General features: G+C 47.2%; 2 protein-coding genes across 2 annotated transcripts in view; one reads left to right on the forward strand and one right to left on the reverse strand.

The window, feature by feature from the left end:
- Window positions 1-6,245: 6,245 nt before the first annotated feature.
- On the forward strand, window positions 6,246-7,223 carry LOC125906877 (uncharacterized). Its single transcript, XM_049607679.1, has one exon. The coding sequence runs from the start codon at window positions 6,246-6,248 to the stop codon at window positions 7,221-7,223; it is 978 nt and encodes a 325-aa protein (XP_049463636.1).
- A 6,421-nt stretch (window positions 7,224-13,644) lies between these two features.
- Window positions 13,645-18,743, reverse strand: part of LOC120948543 (alpha-mannosidase 2) — a 101,361-nt gene continuing 96,262 nt past the window's right edge. Inside the window, exon 8 of the mRNA XM_040364982.2 lies at window positions 13,645-18,703. Coding sequence (XP_040220916.2) covers window positions 15,795-18,703 — 2,909 coding nt within the window. The 3' untranslated portion in view covers window positions 13,645-15,794. The remainder of the gene's footprint in view (window positions 18,704-18,743) is intronic.

The following is an 18,743-nucleotide window of genomic DNA, read 5'->3' on the forward strand; positions in this document are numbered from 1 at the left end:
TCGCAAAAGTCGCAAAAGTTTTTGCGACAATCGCAAAAGTCGCAAAAGTCGCAGAAGTTTTTGCGAAAATCGCAAAAGTCGCAGAAGTTTTTGCGACAATCGCAAAAGTCGCAGAAGTTTTTGCGACAATCGCAAAAGTCGCAAAAGTCGCAAAAGTTTTTGCGACAATCGCAAAAGTCGCATAAGTTTTTGCGACAATCGCCAAAGTTTTTGCGACAATCGCAAAAGTCGCAAAAGTTTTTGCGACAATCGCAAAAGTCGCATAAGTTTTTGCGACAATCGCAAAAGTAGCATAAGTTTTTGCGACAATCGCAGAAGTTTTTGCGACAATCGCAAAAGTCGCAAAAGTTTTTGCGACAATCGCAAAAGTCGCATAAGTTTTTGCGACAATCGCAAAAGTAGCAAAAGTTTTTGCGACAATCGCAAAAGTCGCAGAAGTTTTTGCGACAATCGCAAAAGTCGCATAAGTTTTTGCGACAATCGCAAAAGTCGCATAAGTTTTTGCGACAATCGCAAAAGTCGCAAAAGTTTTTGCGACAATCGCAAAAGTCGCAGAAGTTTTTGCGACAATCGCAAAAGTCGCATAAGTTTTTGCGACAATCGCAAAAGTTTTTGCGACAATCGCAAAAATCGCATAAGTTTTTGCGACAATCGCAAAAGTCGCCGAAGTTTTTGCGACAATAGCAAAAGTCGCAAAAGTTTTTGCGACAATCGCAAAAGTCGCATAAGTTTTTGCGACAATCGCAAAAGTTGCATAAGTTTTGCGACAATCGCAAAAGTAGCAAAAGTTTTTGCGACAATCGCAAAAGTTTTTGCGACAATCGCAAAAGTCGCAAAAGTTTTTGCGACAATCGCAAAAGTCGCATAAGTTTTTGCGACAATCGCAAAAGTAGCAAAAGTTTTTGCGACAATCGCAAAAGTCGCAGAAGTTTTTGCGACAATCGCAAAAGTCGCATAAGTTTTTGCGACAATCGCAAAAGTAGCAAAAGTTTTTGCGACAATTTCAAAAGTTTTTGCGACAATCGCAAAAGTTTTTGCGACAATCGCAAAAGTCGCAAAAGTTTTTGCGACAATCGCAAAAGTCGCATAAGTTTTTGCGACAATCGCAAAAGTCGCATAAGTTTTTGCGACAATCGCAAAAGTAGCAAAAGTTTTTGCGACAATCGCAAAAGTCGCAAAAGTTTTTGCGACAATCGCAAAAGTCGCATAAGTTTTTGCGACAATCGCAAAAGTCGCATAAGTTTTTGCGACAATCGCAAAAGTCGCATAAGTTTTTGCGACAATCGCAAAAAATTTTGCGACAATCGCAAAAGTCGCATAAGTTTTTGCGACAATCGCAAAAATTTTTGCGACAATCGCAAAAGTTTTTGCGACAATCGCAAAAGTCGCAAAAGTTTTTGCGACAATCGCAAAAGTCGCAGAAGTTTTTGCGACAATCGCAAAAGTCGCAGAAGTTTTTGCGACAATCGCAAAAGTAGCAAAAGTTTTTGCGACAATCGCAAAAGTTTTTGCGACAATCGCAAAAGTCGCAAAAGTTTTTGCGACAATCGCAAAAGTCGCAAAAGTCGCAGAAGTTTTTGCGACAATCGCAAAAGTCGCAAAAGTTTTTGCGACAATCGCAAAAGTCGCAGAAGTTTTTGCGACAATCGCAAAAGTCGCAAAAGTTTTTGCGACAATCGCAAAAGTCGCAAAAGTCGCAGAACTTTTTGCGAAAATCGCAAAAGTCGCAAAAGTTTTTGCGACAATCGCAAAAGTCACAGAAGTTTTTGCGACAATCGCAAAAGTCGCAAAAGTCGCAGAACTTTTTGCGAAAATCGCAAAAGTCGCATAAGTTTTTGCGACAATCGCAAAAGTCGCATAAGTTTTTGCGACAATCGCAAAAGTCGCATAAGTTTTTGCGACAATCGCAAAAGTAGCAAAAGTTTTTGCGACAATCGCAAAAGTCGCAAAAGTTTTTGCGACAATCGCAAAAGTCGCATAAGTTTTTGCGACAATCTTAAAAGTCGCAAAAGTTTTTGCGACAATCGCAAAAGTTTTTGCGACAATCGCAAAGGTCGCATAAGTTTTTGCGACAATCGCAAAAGTCGCAGAAGTTTTTGCGACAATCGCAAAAGTAGCAAAAGTTTTTGCGACAATCGCAAAAGTCGCAAAAGTTTTTGCGACAATCGCAAAAGTCGCAAAAGTTTTTGCGACAATCGCAAAAGTCGCAGAAGTTTTTGCGACAATCGCAAAAGTCGCAAAAGTTTTTGCGACAATCGCAAAAGTCGCAAAAGTTTTTGCGACAATCGCAAAAGTCGCAAAAGTTTTTGCGACAATCGCAAAAGTCGCAGAAGTATTTGCGACAATCGCAAAAGTCGCAGAAGTTTTTGCGACAATCGCAAAAGTCGCAAAAGTTTTTGCGACAATCGCAAAAGTCGCAAAAGTTTTTGCGACAATCGCAAAAGTCGCAAAAGTCGCAGAAGTTTTTGCGACAATCGCAAAAGTCGCAAACGTTTTTGCAACAATCGCAAAAGTCGCAGAAGTTTTTGCGACAATCGCAAAAGTCGCAAAAGTAGCAAAAGTTTTTGCGACAATCGCAAAAGTCGCAGAAGTTTTTGCGACAATCGCAAAAGTTTTTGCGACAATCGCAAAAGTCGCAAAAGTTTTTGCGACAATCGCAAAAGTCGCATAAGTTTTTGCGACAATCGCAAAAGTCGCAGAAGTTTTTGCGACAATCGCAAAAGTCGCATAAGTTTTTGCGACAATCGCAAAAGTCGCAAAAGTTTTTGCGACAATCGCAAAAGTCGCAGAAGTTTTTGCGACAATCGCAAAAGTCGCAAAAGTTTTTGCGACAATCGCAAAAGTCGCAAAAGTTTTTGCGACAATCGCAAAAGTCGCAAAAGTTTTTGCGACAATCGCAAAAGTTGCAAAAGTTTTTGCGACAATCGCAAAAGTCGCAAAAGTCGCAGAAGTTTTTGCGACAATCGCAAAAGTCGCAAAAGTCGCAGAAGTTTTTGCGACAATCGCAAAAGTCGCAAAAGTCGCAGAAGTTTTTGCGACAATCGCAAAAGTCGCATAAGTTTTTGCGACAATCGCAAAAGTCGCAAAAGTTTTTGCGACAATCGCAAAAGTCGCAGAAGTTTTTGCGACAATCGCAAAAGTAGCAAAAGTTTTTGCGACAATCGCAGAAGTTTTTACGACAATCGCAAAAGTCGCAAAAGTTTTTGCGACAATCGCAAAAGTCGCAGAAGTTTTTGCGACAATCGCAAAAGTCGCAAAAGTTTTTGCGACAATCGCAAAAGTCGCAGAAGTTTTTGCGACAATCGCAAAAGTCGCATAAGTTTTTGCGACAATCGCAAAAGTCGCAGAAGTTTTTGCGACAATCGCAAAAGTCGCAAAAGTTTTTGCGACAATCGCAGAAGTTTTTGCGACAATCGCAAAAGTCGCAGAAGTTTTTGCGACAATCGCAAAAGTTTTTGCGACAATCGCAGAAGTTTTTGCGACAATCGCAAAAGTCGCAGAAGTTTTTGCGACAATCGCAAAAGTCGCAGAAGTTTTTGCGACAATCGCAAAAGTTTTTGCGACAATCGTAGAAGTTTTTGCGACAATCGCAGAAGTCGCAGAAGTTTTTGCGACAATCGCAAAAGTCGCAGAAGTTTTTGCGACAATCGCAAAAGTCGCAGAAGTTTTTGCGACAATCGCAAAAGTCGCAGAAGTTTTTGCGACAATCGCAAAAGTCGCAGAAGTTTTTGCGACAATCGCAAAAGTCGCAAAAGTTTTTGCGACAATCGCAAAAGTCGCAAAAGTTTTTGCGACAATCGCAAAAGTCGCAAAAGTTTTTGCGACAATCGCAAAAGTCGCAAAAGTTTTTGCGACAATCGCAAAAGTCGCAAAAGTTTTTGCGACAAGTGCAAAAGTTTTTGCGTAAACGCAGAAGTTTTTGCGACAATCGCAAAAGTCGCAGAAGTTTTTGCGACAATCGCAAAAGTCGCAGAAGTTTTTGCGACAATCGCAAAAGTCGCAGAAGTTTTTGCGACAATCGCAAAAGTCGCAGAAGTTTTTGCGACAATCGCAAAAGTCGCAGAAGTTTTTGCGACAATCGCAAAAGTCGCATAAGTTTTTGCGACAATCGCAAAAGTCGCAAAAGTTTTTGCGACAATCGCAAAAGTCGCAAAAGTTTTTGCGACAATCGCAAAAGTCGCAAAAGTTTTTGCGACAAGTGCAAAAGTTTTTGCGTAAACGCAGAAGTTTTTGCGACAATCGCAAAAGTCGCAGAAGTTTTTGCGACAATCGCAAAAGTCGCAGAAGTTTTTGCGACAATCGCAAAAGTTTTTGCGACAATCGCAAAAGTTTTTGCGACAATCGCAAAAGTCGCAGAAGTTTTTGCGACAATCGCAAAAGTTTTTGCGACAATCGCAAAAGTCGCATAAGTTTTTGCGACAATCGCAAAAGTCGCAAAAGTTTTTGCGACAATCGCAAAAGTGTTTGCGACAATGAGCAACATGATGAGGCTATGGTATAAGCTAAGGTCGCTACAATACACTAGCTTTACATAAATAAAACTGTACTGCATATACAGTCAGTCCAAAAAGTATTCGTCTAGCTGAATATTTTGCTGACAAAGGGGAACTATGGCAATAGGCATGGGGTGGTAAAAGTAATCATGGGGTTTGATAAAGGGACTATCAATACACACGTTTTGCTAAAAAATAAGCATTAAAATAGTGCAATAACAACTAAATTATTTAAAAAACTAAAAAAAGTCGTTTGATGGGCGCGCAAAAAGTATTCGTCTATCAGACTTTTGGCATAAAATGCGTATGAAAACAAAGGTTATGGACTCAAAAAAAATCCTGATCTTGTTTCTTATTGCATTTATGACTATTGGTGACTAGTTGCACAATTCAAGAACTCATTTGAACCTTTAAAAAGGCGTATTTTTTATCCACTCATCCTACAAGACTTGTTACAATTATCCTCTGATAGAAATATTGCATTTCCGGACTACGTGGCCAAGTTCCATTGAAAAATGGCAACTGATATCATATTGAGAGTCTACTTGTAGCGACCAGACCGCCATCTGGCGTGAGAATCGTGAGCGATCGTGACATCCAGGGACAAAGACACGGATCTCCGTGGAGTGCACTCACCAGGCACACGAATGTGTCAAAATGACGTGCGCCGCGTGTCCAGCGCTACACTTCCTGCTGTCAGCGAGCACATTCTCTCTCTTGCGACCCAACCTCGAAAGCGAACAGACCTCTTCCTTCGCTCCGCGCTCGAAACTTCCTCAACGTGAAACCCTCTCGCACGAACGTGCGCAACCGTTCATAATATAGTGTAAAATAAAGTTCCGTATTACCTACTCACGAAACCCAACGCGTTCGCGACATAAAAAAATAGGGACCACTTTTGTGGCGCCCCTAAAACTGGTGACCCCGACGTGATCGCGTGCGCGAGTGAGTGAGTGGTAACCTGACGAACATCGTGTCCAGCCGGAAAAAACGTGTTTCCATTGTTCCACGGTCCGGTCAGACGACAACGTTCCCCCCCATCATCGAGGAGCGGCCGACCACGAAGGAGGCACCACGCAAGCGCAGCCAGCGAAAAAACCCCCGTGCACAAACCCCGAACCCTCGTGAGTGCAAATCGACACCGAAGGTGGCCGACAGTGAAGAACACGGTTCTGGAACATTTTTACCCGACGGAGCGACCGATTCTAGCGGAAAAGTTTCCTCTCGGGGCTGAGCGATCGCCGAACATGTTGCTGACACACCCCGCGCCGTGTCGCACACCCGCCGAGCATTTTGGTACCCGTACGTGTTTGCGCACCCGCCGATCATAACCTCACACGTACCGCCGAGCGCGCTCCAGACCCACGCGGTTTTTGTGTGTGCACCGTGTGTGTGTGTGTGTGGGTGAATGTGCGCAGGCCGACACCGAGCGGATTGCTTCAGAATTTTGCTCGAGCTACGTTCGTCATTTTTTTCGACCGTGCACCGAAGACGTCGTCAGCGCACGCAGCCATCGTTCTCTTCTCGCCGACACCACCGACCGAACGCCACCGAAGATCATCGCCCCTCGTTTCTCACACCACCGGCGTCATCGACGAACGCAGCCAACGAGCGACTAATCCTAACACGATCGACCGCGTGTGCGGATTTTTCGTCACCGAAGGATCGACCTAGCCAACATCAGCTGGACTTGCTTGCGCCCCCGCCACTAAGGTAAGATCCACCCTTTTTTAACTAACCTTAGTCGTAAGGATGTTGCACAGTCCGCCGGTCCGCGACGTATCGACTCCCGATGGCGTAACCCCGAGTGCCGATCCAGCCGCGAGTGGATCCAAATCGCCTCACGTACCAACACCGCCCGTTCCGAATACCCCGCGTGTACCAGAGCCGTCCGCCTGCGACGCCATGCTTATGCCGCCCGAATCGCAGATTGACACTTTGAATGCCATGCAGCTGAAACCACCGGAGATGGACACCACTGACATTCAAACCTTTTTCTTCGCATTGGAAAACTGGTTCGATGCGTGGAATATCACCACGAACCAACATATTCGCCGTTTTAACATTCTTAGAACGCGTATACCGCTTCGTGTCCTTCCTGAGCTTCGCCCCCTGTTGGAGAACATACGACAGTACGCTACGGACCGTTACGAGGTAGCAAAGCGTGCAATAATTGAGCACTTTGAAGAGTCGCAACGAAGCCGCTTGCATCGTCTGCTTGCCGAAATGAACCTCGGGGACCGAAAACCATCGCAGCTATTAGCGGAGATGCGCCGCGCCGCAAATGGAGCAATGACGGACTCTATGCTGGTAGATTTGTGGATCGGCCGTCTCCCGCCATACGTCCAGTCCGCCGTTATTGCCACTAACACGGATACCAACGATCGAGCTAAAGTAGCAGACTCTGTTATGGATTCGTTCGCGTTATACCACCGAACGGGCCCGTACCAAACCATCCACGAAGTACGCAACGAGGACTTCGAACGTCTTTCTCGGCACGTAACGGAATTAGGTCAGCGCTTGGACGCCGTACTGAGCAAGCTCAACGAACGAGAACGCGCGCGACCACGCTCACGTACCCGGCAACGTCAACCGAACCAGGATGCGGTAACACCCAGCGGACACTGCTATTACCACACGCAGTACGGGCAAGCGGCGCGGAACTGTCGTGCCCCCTGCTCCTTCAACAATCGGCGGCAGAGTAGTAACTCGGCCACTGTTTCCGATTGACGCTTAACCAGAGGCCAACCTCAACAGATACACGTACTTTCGACCCATAGCTATCGTCTCGTAATAACCGATCCAAAAACTAACATCAAATTCTTAATCGATACCGGTGCAGACGTTTCAGTAATCCCTCGACAACACAGTTCCGTCCCGAGTAAACCCTCCACCATGAAGCTGTTCGCCGCTAATTCTACACCAATCCAGGTTTACGGAGAGTCGCTCTATACTCTCGATTTGGGACTTCGCCGATCTTTCCTTTGGAACTTCATCATCGCAGACGTGGGGACAGCGATTATTGGAGCCGATTTTCTCCAACATTTCCATCTGCTCGTGGACTTGCGCAAAAAATGTCTTGTCGACGCCTTAACGAACGTACGTTCTACCGGAGTGCCGAGCCAAAACCCGTCGGAACCAACCGTAAAAGTATGTGATTCCACCTCACCGATCGCCACTCTCCTAAAGGAATTTCTCGGGTTAACTGCACTATCCACTCCTGGCACCTTACTGCAGTCCGAAGTGACACACCGAATCGAAACGACGGGGCAACCAACATTCGCAAGACCTCGCCGATTACCACCCGAAAAGTACGCAGCTGCCCGCAAAGAGTTCGAATCACTCGTCCAGCTCGGAGTGTGCCGCCCCTCGAATAGCAGCTGGGCCAGCCCGCTACATATGACAAAAAAGGCCGACGGCACCTGGCGCCCTTGTGGTGATTACCGCGCCCTAAATGCAAAAACCGTACCCGACCGTTATCCACTACCGGTTTTACAGGACTTCACGATGCATTTGCAAGACAAGATCATATTTTCCAAGGTCGATTTGCACAAAGCATACCACCAGATACCAATTCATCCGGATGATATAGCGAAGACAGCCATCACGACACCCTTTGGACTTTACGAGTTCACTACCATGCCTTTCGGATTGAGGAACGCAGCGCAAACATTCCAACGCCTTATCCATGATGTCCTACGAGGACTCGAGTTTGTTTTCCCGTATATCGACGATATGATCGTAGCATCAACGTCCGAGGCAGAACACCACGAACACTTACGCCAACTTTTCGAACGATTGGAGAAGCACCAACTAGCCATCAATCCAGCCAAGTGCGAGTTCTACCGGAACGAGATTTCCTTTCTGGGCCATCTGGTCAACGCTTCTGGTATTCGTCCTCTCCCCGATCGAGTCCAAGCCATCAGCGAGCTGCCACAGCCAACGACGATTATGGAGTTGAAGAAGTTCCTCGCCATGATAAACTACTACCGACGTTTTCTGCCGCACGCCCTGGAAACGCAAGGTATACTTCTCGAGATGACTCCAGGTAACAAAAAGAAGGACAGAACGCCATTAACCTGGTCGATAGAAGCTTCCGAAGCATTCGCCCAATGCAAAGAGCAACTGAAACGTGCAACGTTATTGGCACATCCCGTGAAGAACGCCGAGCTTTCTCTATGGACCGACGCTTCAGATTTCGCAGCCGGAGCCGTACTTCACCAACGCACCAACGAAGACCTGCAACCACTAGGCTTCTTCTCGAAACGTCTCGAAAAGGCACAGCAAAAGTACTCGACCTATGACCGAGAACTTACCGCCATCTATCTCGCCATACGACACTTCCGATACCAGCTAGAGGGTCGGGAATTCTGTATTTATACAGACCACAAGCCTCTAACCTTCGCCTTCCGACAAACGCACGACAATGCCTCACCTCGACGAGCCCGGCAGTTAGACTTCATTGGCCAGTTTTCCACCGACATCCGTCACATCACCGGAAAAGACAACGTTACAGCCGATCTGCTCTCCCGCATAGAGACAGTGCACGCGACACCGACCATCGATTATGAGCGATTAGCAGAAGAACAAGAGCGCGACCCTGAACTTTCCGACATTCTCAGTGGGAAAAATCAGACGGTCTTGTTCCTGCAGAAGACACCAATACCGGGAAGCCCCAAGTCACTCTACGCCGACTGCCCTGGAGGTATCATCAGACCGTACATCACCCGATCGTTTCGAACACAACTTCTCCACGCCGTACATGATCTCAGTCATCCCGGAGCCCGCGCCACAGCTAGACTAATAACAGAGCGTTTCGTGTGGCTCAATGCAAGGAAGGAATCCCAGGACTTCGCTCGGAACTGTTTAGCCTGCCAGCGCGCTAAGGTAGGAAGGCACGTCAAAAGCCCCTTGATAGCATACCCTGCAACAACAGCGAGGTTCAGTCATATCAACGTAGACATCATTGGACCATTTCCCATCAGTAACGGTAACCGATACTGCCTTACGATAATCGACCGATTTACTCGCTGGCCAGAAGCAATACCGATCTCGGATATCACCGCATCTACCGTCGTATCAGCACTACTATTCCACTGGATCGCCCGATTCGGAGTTCCGGCGCACGTAACAACGGACCAAGGGAGACAATTCGAATCCTCCTTGTTCAAAGAGTTGACGAAAGCCCTAGGAACGAAACACATCCGTACGACAGCCTATCACCCGCAGGCAAATGGAATAATCGAGAGGTGGCACCGCACTCTTAAAGCAGCAATCACCTGCAAAGACACCGCAAGATGGAGCGAACACCTACCGCTAATACTGCTTGGGCTACGAACCACGTTCAAAAATGACATCAACGCCTCGCCAGCCGAACTTGTGTATGGAACGACGTTGACCATCCCGGCAGAATTCTTCATCGCGAAACCGCAAAATGCCCTCGCCGACCAATCCGACTTCGCCAAAACGTTAGAGGAGACGATGAGCAGCATTCGACCACAGAGCACCGCTTGGCATACCAACCGCACACCGTTCGTGCATTCCGATCTGAACAAGTGTACTCACGTGTTCATACGCGACGACACCGTCCGACCTGCACTAACTACACCTTACCACGGTCCATATAAGGTTCTTACACGCAATCCTAAGTCTTTTCAGATACTCCTACGTGGACAGCCAACGCTGGTTTCGATCGACCGCTTAAAACCAGCGTATGGCGCAGAAGAGGAAGCCACCCCGACCCCGCAGTGCTCGTGGGAAGGGCTAACGACAAACCTGCTGCCGCCAACAACCGACCACTCGGAAACTCTGCCGTTACCGGACGTCCAGGCAAATTCGGACCGCAGAGACGCCACCGCAGCCTCCAAACCGACGTCGCGCGAACAACCAGTGCGTAATCAGACGACACCCGCACCACCATCGCACCCGACGACATCGAGACAAACCGACCGAGCCGCCGTCGACGCCCCACCACCCTCCATCCTACGCCGCAACGACCAGACGGTATCGACCGGCGTCACCAGGTCTCAGCGGAAGGTCATCATACCTCTACGTTACCGGTGACACCGCTCTAGGAGGGGAGTACTGTAGCGACCAGACCGCCATCTGGCGTGAGAATCGTGAGCGATCGTGACATCCAGGGACAAAGACACGGATCTCCGTGGAGCGCACTCACCAGGCACACGAATGTGTCAAAGTGACGTGCGCCGCGTGTCCAGCGCTACACTTCCTGCTGTCAGCGAGCACATTCTCTCTCTTGCGACCCAACCTCGAAAGCGAACAGACCTCTTCCTTCGCTCCGCGCTCGAAACTTCCTCAACGTGAAACCCTCTCGCACGAACGTGCGCAACCGTTCATAATATAGTGTAAAATAAAGTTCCGTATTACCTACTCACGAAACCCAACGCGTTCGCGACATAAAAAATTAGGGACCACTTTTGTGGCGCCCCTAAATACTAAATCATTTTCATCAGTTTGGTTTCAGCTGGTTTGGCATTTTGGACAAATGACAATGCCCTGTTTGTTCTCCAGCTCGACTGTTCTTGAAACATGTGATACATTTTAAGTACAATTTCTCAGAACTGGGACTCAAAGTACTTAAAAACTCCATTAATATGTTTTCCCATCTCGTCTCCTATCATTTTGAATCATTTTTCTAGCTCTCCTTACCGCACTGAGCCCTAGTATCATGACTCCATGATGCTACCGTTACCCGAGGATTTGATGTTGGATCTTAGTAGACTGTTTTCGCTATGGTAGATGTCGCCCGTATGACCTTGGCGATTTAAACATGTGTTAATATGTTAGTAGAGTCTAATTTCAAACAAATTCCTGAATTATTTGATGCAACTTAACAGATTTGGCCACTTTCTGTGTATGATATTATTCAAACAAAACATGTTTGTAACAACTCACTCATTCAAGCTATTACATGACCAGCTACGATGAAATGCAGCATGACCCATCAACCATATGTGACCCATATCTTTTCCTTTTCTTATTGGCCATCACAAAATGCACTGATTCCATGGTAAAATTTGATTTTTGGACATTAAACCGCTTCTTTCAATCTAACGAAACCTCACAACCGTCAAGGATGGCTGCTTACATGGCAGTTTGTCACACAATTAGTGTCAGAAAAATGGCCAAACTCTGATCAAATGAAGGAACGAGGCCTCCCACACATTTTGTAAACTTCAAAAATGGGTAGGATAGGTTATGCATAAGTTAAATATACGATTTTCGCCATCATGCTCCAATCATTTAACTCCCCCGCCTTTAGTGCCTCTCTGACCGCTTGAAGTGCAATTGAAACAACAGAAATGCATTATTTTAGAAGGAAGTCACCAGTAAATTGATAATAATAAATTTAATTCACGTCTAAGAGGTGTTTGTCCAGCGTAAATAATTAAAAAGCTAGATGGACGAATACTTTTTGCGCGCCCATCAAACGACTTTTTTTAGTTTTTTATGTATTTTGGTTGCTATTGCACTATTTTAATGCTTATTTTTTAGCAAAACGTGTGTATTGATGGTCCCTTTAGCAAACCTCATCATTACTTTTACCACCCCATGCCTATTGCGGCCATAATTCGCCTTTTTCTGTAAAATATTCAGCTAGACGAATACTTTTTGTACTGACTGTATACTATATCGCCAAGAAAAATTACTAACAACACGTGAATTATTGAAATATTCCAGCATTTGACTAAATTATTCAACTTCTTCTATTTGGCATAACGTCCTACGCGGACATGCCGGCTTTTGAGACTTTATTCATTACCACGTAGCCGAATAGTCAATCCTTGCTACGGGGGGACGGTCCATTCTGGGTTTGAGTCGTTGGAATTGACGACTGTACCACGGGACCGCCCCAACAAAACACTTAAATACATAAATTCAACAAAACACTTAAATACTAAACTTAAATTTCTACTCTAACAATTCTACCGCGATGCAAGAGCTTAAACCAAAGCCAGAAGTTCAATGTTGTGGTCCATTTTGCCTCTCTGTTTTGATGTGTTGTGACATTTTGTGTAAGATCCCCCATACCAAGACCATTTTACCCCACACAATACATTTTCACGACTTTTGACGTTGATTTTTAAAATCCATTTTAAACGTATATATTTTTTATTAATGCATCATCTTATGATTGTTTTTGATGAAGAAGACGTTGAAGTATCAATTGATGTCAAAATAACAGTGGAAAGTGGTTTAATGAATAAGAAACAGATCAACATCCTGTTTTGGTCCATTTTACCCCGCTTTCCCCTACTTCGGTTGAATGCAAGAGGAAAACCACACCCAAACCCTATTGTCAGTAAGACCGTAGTCCTGTCGACCCAGGAGGACACTGACTCTCAAAATTTAGTGTTTGGACGAAAATAGGACGAAAAGGTGTAGTGTGCGTGTTAATATGAAGATTATAGATGAAATTTTGAGGCTGTCCGGAATATGAATCAAAACGTCCGTAGTTTGAAACAAACGCTCGAAACTGTCCAGAATATCAATCAAAATATTGTTGCAGTTTCATGGGTTGCAGTGTTCCGATTGAATTTATTGGAAATATCATTTTTTTCTCAATTGTAGAAGCCAAGATCATTAAGCCAAGATCATACGACATATCCTACACGGTTAATGATTTCTTTCGATGTAAGCAAAGTTTCAATAGTTTTTTTCTTTTTTGTTAAAATATCATTTAATGTATTTTTTCCGCTTCCAATCTTTCATCCCCATGCCGGTTTGTTTTCCATTAACTCTCTATTATTAGTGGTATTCACATTCGTTTCTCGCTTAATTTGGTTTGTTAGCTTAAACTCCAACCCACCCAACTACTACTACCACCCAGGCGGGAATTCACATCGATCCCACCTTTTCCACATTGTCCTTGGCAGCGCAAAATGAATGGAAGGAAAAAGATCAAGCGAACAACACGCGAGTCCTCGATCTTAAACCCTTGTCACACACGCTGTGGTCATTCGTCGCTTTCTCTTCTTAGTGACGATAACCGGGTGACTTAAAGATAGCGCAGAGAATGTAACTACCAATCGCACCATGGGCGTTGGAAGTGATAATTCCCATCCCAATGGCGGATGCAGATGCACTTTCCCTTGCATTATTTTTTTTATACCCATCAACTACTGCATTTTGCAGGGCTACCACTACTACACTGCTGCTGCTGTTGCTGCTAGCTAAGCTATCTTTATTACAAACCGTCAGCGTATTCCCTCATTCGAACGGGAGGTGGTGGAAATCATTAGTGTATTGTTCTGAGTAAGAGTAACAACAATTGCGCTAGAGTGTTTGTTCCTGTATCGAATTGTAACAACAATAAAAAAAGGTGCACGCGAGGTCAACCAATTAATTTTGCTTAAACTTAAAGCTTTACAACAGATTTCTCTAGTTTTTGTCTAAAATCGTAAGAAAAGATTGGACTTAGCAAAAAGGTGAAAAAATGCGTTAAACAAATAACTGTTGTCCTTGAACGGGTGCTAATACTAGAGGCGATTTGTACCGGGTACTGTAAAAAGTGTTCCGGTGTCGAAGAAACGTCATCAGCCGTAGTGAGCTACGATTTGACAACCCTGCACTTCGACCCCTCAACGGAACGGAACACTCTTTACCGTTTAATTCACAGTTGGTAGCGGTGTATTAGGCTGTGTGTCCTTGGAATGGAATGAACCGGAGGAAACTCGAACAAAAGTGTAACAAGCGTGTGTTGTACTACCCCAAAATAATATTTTTCAATCAAGGCAGTTAAAGCGTGTTGTTAATCATTCGCCGGAAAAAATGAACGAAACAGTTATGACAAGTATGTGGACGTAACTAGGTAGTAAAAATACATAAATATAATCTACAACAGCACCCTCCGGGCCCATTGCATGTTTGGGCCATTTTGTTTGTTTGCTATATAATTGTATAAGTTCGTTCCATTCGTTTTTCGCTACGTCCAGTATGTCTAACAGTACACATCTGCACACACGCACACACACTCACACGCGTTTTTTTTTATTTCTTTTACAATACTTTTGTCATGTTCACCTACTTTCCTTTCCCTTCTTTACGAGGGCAAATTCGTTTTTCCCTACTTCACTGTACTTCTCGCTTTTGTTGTTGTCTCCTATTACTTTCTTCTGCACCATGCATTTGCCTCCTGCCACTGCGCAATCATTTACTTACTTCTTAAGCTACTGTTTTACACTTCCTAAATTCTTTCCCACGCGCTAGTTGTGTAAGTTATCCCACTTGTCGGTAGTGTTTTTTATTCACTAAGTGTATATAGTTGTGTGAGTGTGTCTTTCTCTGTGTGTGTATGTGTGAACTACCACGTGCAATTAAATTAGTGTTGTGGTTTGCTTTATCATTTTAATAACATGCCTAGTTTTATCTGTGTTTTCATTAATTGCCCTGCATATCCATCCAACCATCCAACCATCCATCCATCCATTCGTTCATCCGGGATTCAACCCGGGCCCTTGGTTTGGTGTGAACCCTTGTCCATTACACACTATCTTAACGTTAAATTACACTAGCGTCATGTTTTTCTTATGGATGGAAAGTATAGTTCCAGTTTCTCTGTGTGTATGTGTCGAACAGGCGCGTTTGTCTTTTCGCTTGTTAAATGGAGAGTAAAAGGACAGAACGAATGACGATGTTTTCGTTTCGTATGTGCTTGTTTGCGTTGCTACATTAGTTTAGTATCCTGCCAAAAGGATACGCTTCCGGGTTTGTCCAAACACATACACATGCACACGAACGCACTCGAACAGATCGTTAAAAATATTCCATTAAAATTAACTATTCTCGTAAACTGCATTACGAGTTTGGAAGAGACAAAGATAGAGAGTGAGAGAGAGAGAGAGAGAGAGAGAGAGAGAGAGAGATAGAGAAGAAAGATTGTGTGTAAAGATGGACAGAGAACGAAGAGAGAGCTTTTTATCCATCCATTGTTGTTCGTGAGATTCCATTCATTTAGTGGTATTTACTGTCATGTGTGGTCTAACGTCTTGGCGCTTGTGTCTCGGGCCAACCGTTTCTCCTAATTGTTGACTAATTGAATACAAACACACACACACGCTGAGGAGTTTTCCCTTGTTTTATGTCCTAGAGTTGCCCGAAGAGGATTATTTCTTCATCCCTTTCGCCGGCTGCTACTATCTTCCATTTTCCGTTGAGGATACTCTCCCTTTCGACTGTGGAATGCTTGGAATGCGCGCGTCAGCTTTTACGCGATGCTGCCCTTTGGAACTCATCCCCCCTCCTTTCTGCGGGAGGGGGTTCGTCAGTGCAATGTGGGTTTTACTTTGCAAAGGTCAGATTGTATGTCTTGAGTGCCATCGGCTCGAGATAGATGTCGGTGAAGGATGCGAGCCGTTCGCCCGGATGCAGCCCGGTCAGTGAGGTCGCCTGGATCGCGTCGATTCGTAACCGCCGGAACAGTTGCAGCTCCCGTGGCTCCGTCGGATGATGCTGATTGATCTCATTACCACCACCACCTCCGTCTCTTTCTCCACCGCCGCCGCCATCGATGACAGCATTGTTGGCAGGATTGCTAGTGCTGCTGCTACCACTACTGCTACTGCTGCTACTGCCGTTACCGCAGAAGTAAGCGATCGTCTCCTCGCCCCCTATCCGACAGCTGTACCCTTGCCGCTGCAGTACGAGCAGCGCCGAGCTGGAGGGAAACAGGGGTAGATTGTTTTCGGTGAGCGTGCGCAGATTCAGCATGTGCAGATCGCACGGAAACTGGACGCGCAGAAGCCGCACCGCTCGGTTCAGCTCGAGCTGATTGCTCTCGTCGTACCGCTCGACGATGAACAGGTTGGCAGGGTAGTTGAGCCCGTTCGCGAGCGCATTGGCAAAGATGCTGGGCAGCTGGTACGGGTCGGAGGCAGTGGTGCTGCTTTCCTTCTGCTGTTGCTGTTGGGGCTCCTGTTCCTCCTGCCCATTCGGTGCGGCTGGTTCCACGTTCGGTGGCTGCTGTGCGTCGATCGTTTCCAGCGTCAGCCAAAACCGGTGCCGCGTCAGCCGGCTATCGATCACACCTTCGCCCATGCCGCGGTAATCGTCGTACAGCGTGCGCCGGTCGAGCATTACCTCCAGCTGGCCCGGCTCGAGGCTTGCCGCACCCTGGGCGTGCGTCGTCAGCAGTGTCAGCCGCATCCGATCGTCCTGGATGAAGGCGCCGGACGTGATCGGGAAGTAGTTACCCTCCACCCCGATGGCCGACACCTTGACGCGCTTCTGGTACTGGAAGCCGTTCAGGTCGGAGTAAAACTCCGGGTTTTCGCTAGCGCCATTCTCGATGTCGGTCACGAAGCGCATAAACAGCTCCGTCTCACGGTTCTTCGGCGGCGCCTCGAAGTCGATATCGTTCTCGATGTAGATCGCGCTGTCCAGCACGCTGTTCGAGTTATAGATGCGCACCGTGTGCGCTAGGAACGGCCCGTAAATGGCGGTCACATCGCTGGCCAGCGGGCCGGACGTGATCAGGATCGTCATGTCGTTGTACTGCTCCAGCACGTCCTTTTCCGAGTTGCGCTGCTCCGGATCGGTCTTGAACAGGTACGCGCCGGAATGGAACTGGGCGCTCTTGTACGCGGCGAATTTGATCGCGCACTGGATCTGCTTGCCCATGTGCTTCTTCGTGACCGACTTGAGGAAGCCGCTCTGCTCGTCGAACAGCAGGCGCATCTTGTAGTTCTCCAGCTGGATGTCGCCCGGCTGCTTGGTGCGCACCTCGAACGCTTTCGTCTTCTCGTCCTGACACTCCGTACAGTACAGCGTGGCCATCTTGCCCTGGTATCCGTCCTCGTCGTACGCCGCCGTGTAGGTGGTGAGCGAGAGCGGCGCCAGCCGGGCCACAAACATTACCTCGTACTCCTTGTCCGAGGGGACGATCTTGCGCGACGTGTACGACGTCTCGGTAATGTTCCACACCGGGTTGATCTGGATGTCGATCGCTTTGCCGGCCGCGTCCAGTATCTTGACGCGCGGCGTCAGCGTGCGTATCGTGACGACTTCGAGCCGCTCCTGGGCGAGCGCATTGTACACGATAAAGTCCGTGCTGCGGCCCTCCGTCACGATGATGGGCGTTTTGCGCGGCAGCTTGCCAAAGTTGTCCCGCTCGAGCTCGCCGATCAGGAAGCCGTGCTGCTGCTGGTCGTGCGGTTTCCGCTGCACCAGCAGTTCGATCGTTTTCTCCTGCAGCTTCACCGTGTCCTGGATGCTCTCGAACAGGCGCAGCGCGTAGTCGCGCATCACGTTCGCCTTCGAGGTGCCGGTGATGGCGTCGTGATGCTGAAACAGCCCCAGATTGCGCCGCGCCAGTATCATCTTTTCGTAGTTCTTTTCGTAAATTTTGAACGCGTTCGAGCTGCCGGTCTGCCGTGCCCGGTTGAACGCGATCGTGAACAGTATCTCCAGGCTGCGCAGGTTGTGCTCGAGCTCGCGGCTCAGTATCTTGTAGTACGGGCGGGTGGTGAAGTAGCCGGACCAGTAGGCCGGCCGGCCCTCGTTGAAGATGTCGGCGTACACGAAGAAGTCGCCCTTGAGCGTCGGGAACCGATCGTACCGTTCGCGGATCGCGTTAAAATAGTCCACCGGCGTGCCGAAGCTGATCTCGGCGTTGTACTTCGACCGATGCTCGTTGATGTAGTCGATCAGCTTCTTGTAGTTCGTGTACTGCTGCTCCATTTCTTTCTCCTTGTTGTAGCGGAAATCGTCCCCGACCGGGATGAGCGCCACGTTGTGCGGGAACAGCGAGGCCGTGCGGGAGTACTGCTCCATCAGCAGGTCCGCCTTGGCTTCGATGTTTTCCGGCGTGATGAACTGTGCCTTGATCGAGTACTCGGTGTACTCGCCCGGGATCTTGCGGAAGTCAAAGTTCAGACAGATGAACGGATGCGGACCGCACGAGTGCTTGATCGAGTAGATGTCGAACGGCATGTTGTGCGTTAGCATGCTGTGAGCGCGCGCCTGACTGGCGCCACCGTCCGAGGGATTTTTCCAGTACGGCGTCCAGAGGAAATCTCCGTACCGGTGGCGGGCGAACCACTGTTTCCAGGCGTAGTGGATGCGCTGAATGATCGTGCCCTTGAAACCGGAAGCAGCTAGCAAATACGGCACGGTACTGCCATGCCCGAACGGATCAATACTCCAGCCCGTCTTGGGCGTTATGTTTAGGTTCGCCTTTACCCACTGGTGTCCTGCAAGTAGGGGAAGTGTATTAGAGCGTTTGAATTCGGA

Source organism: Anopheles coluzzii, chromosome 2 (genome assembly GCF_943734685.1).
Source record: "Anopheles coluzzii chromosome 2, AcolN3, whole genome shotgun sequence".
Classification (NCBI taxonomy): domain Eukaryota; kingdom Metazoa; phylum Arthropoda; class Insecta; order Diptera; family Culicidae; genus Anopheles; species Anopheles coluzzii.